General features: G+C 40.0%; 1 protein-coding gene across 1 annotated transcript in view; it reads left to right on the top strand.

The window, feature by feature from the left end:
* The first annotated feature begins 536 nt into the window (after window positions 1–536).
* LOC106012583 overlaps window positions 537–1,992 on the top strand; it is a 3,679-nt gene continuing 2,223 nt past the window's right edge. The window contains exon 1 of the mRNA XM_035971344.1: window positions 537–635. Within this exon, the coding sequence (XP_035827237.1) occupies window positions 537–635 (99 nt within the window). The remainder of the gene's footprint in view (window positions 636–1,992) is intronic.

The raw sequence follows: 1,992 nt of genomic DNA, 5'->3' as shown, positions 1-1,992 counted from the left end.
CTGAAAAACAAGAGAAATAAATCTGGCTGTCAAGCAGGTCATATAAAACACAGAGCAGAGAAAGCATGAAATATTATGTTAAGACCGTGGCTGCACTGCAGAGCATTGCTTTTGCTTTCTGAAGAAATCTGTGTACTAAAACAATAATCAACCCTTAACAACATGTAGACCCTGTTCATTTATATAGGACAGGTATGTGTGATTAAAAAGAGGCTCTACTCACTGTATGATTTTTGCTTTTGTAAACGTTTTGCGGCACTCGCAACTGCATAAGGTCATATAAGTGCCTGAATATTAGAGGTGTTGCAACAGAGTAACAAACATAAAAAAGAAGAAGGGGAGATAAGGACGAAAGATGTTTGATAGGAAAGGAAAAGCAAACCATACCAGAGCACCCGCCAACCACCCACACTTTATGATTTACTATTACCCAGATAGACCTTATACATTCCAAAACATTTCAGCTTCTAAGAGGAAAGGATTCAGCACAAGCCACCATTTTACTGGGTGTCTTCTGGGGAAGTGGCAGAACCAGCATGGTACAGGGGGTGGAAAGACGGGTTAGTCACCAAATGAACACCGGAACTATCAGCAGGCGGACTCTGAGGAGGATATTGGAGCGGGGAGCGGAGCACGTATGGCAATGCCGGAGTGCTAGGATGATGTTGTTCCCAGGATCTAAATCAAGTAATCACCACTTTACAGACAGACATAAACAAATGACTAGATCTTTCACCGTCTTAGCCACATACAGATTTTCATCTACCTTAAAGAGTAAAAAAAAAAATTTTTTTTAAGTGCCTTTCCAAAACACAAATCTTGCCCTGATAAGTATTTGAACCCATGGCCTTGTGGCTATGAGTTTGAGTTTTAGTAAAGAGTTTTACGGCACTGGCAACACAGAAAGGTATTATAAGTGCAGAAGATTAGAGGTGTTACAAGAGAGTAACAAACATAAAAAAGAAGAAGGGGAGATAAAGACGATAGACGTTTGATAGGAAAGAAGAAGAAAACCACACCAGAGCACCCGCCAACCACCCAGGGTTATGAGTCTGGCAGCCTAACCATAGGACTACTGACACAATAATTCAATGACGTTTATCATCATCAAGGAGTGCCAGATCTGAAGCTAACATTGGCAATTGTTTCTTCTTCTTCCTCGTTCTCGATGACAGCAGCTAGACAGTCAGTCCGACGTCGCGCACAAACGGTGCAGTCCGCTTGAAATCTAAGAGACTGCCAAGTGCTTTCTCTCAAGGGGAGTGGCAATCGTGATTTGCCGTTCACTTCTTCGCTCATGTGCTGTGCTGAAAAAAACCTATACTATCTGATCTTTCTCTATCCTCCATTTGTTCAGGCTCTCTTTGCAAGCCACTCTTGGTTCACCCCTGTCTCTATTGTTCTCATGAAAGCGAGATGTTCAGAGTCCTTATTATTTATTCTAGCGTTCCAGAAACTGCATTCAGCTCTTCTTTTTTTCTTTTTTTTTTTTTTTTGAAGAGGGTTTTACGGCGCTCGCAACTGCCTAAGGTCATATGAGCGCCAAGTCCCTTCTTAATTATTTTTATCAACAAGTGGCTAACTAAAGATGCTTATGCTATAAAAACATTTTTTTAAAGAATGACCAGATATCATCTATAAAAAAAATTGTGAAGTATTTTACTTGCTTCACTGTGGGAGTAATAATAGTTTATTTTAAAAAAGTAAACAAGAAAAATTAAAATAAGTCTCATTTTTAACAAAAAAATAAAACATTTTAAAACTCCACTAAGTAAGGTTCTCTTTTCCCAAAAGATTTCCAATTTTTTCATTAAGGAAAGAGCTGGGGGGCTCTCGTGGCCTAGAGGTTAAGGTGTTGGCCTCTCATTCAAAGGTCCCGGGTTCGAATCCAGGTAGCGACCGAAAAATTTTCTTCTCTAAAATTGTCTCCTTTCACCTCCTTTCCCGCTCTCTAGCAATGTTCTGTTGTCTGCTTTCATTTCCACTTTCTGC

Source organism: Aplysia californica, unplaced genomic scaffold (genome assembly GCF_000002075.1).
Source record: "Aplysia californica isolate F4 #8 unplaced genomic scaffold, AplCal3.0 scaffold00420, whole genome shotgun sequence".
NCBI lineage: Eukaryota > Metazoa > Mollusca > Gastropoda > Aplysiida > Aplysiidae > Aplysia > Aplysia californica.
Note: the sequence above shows the minus strand (reverse complement) of the source record. Positions and strands in the feature narration are given on the sequence as shown.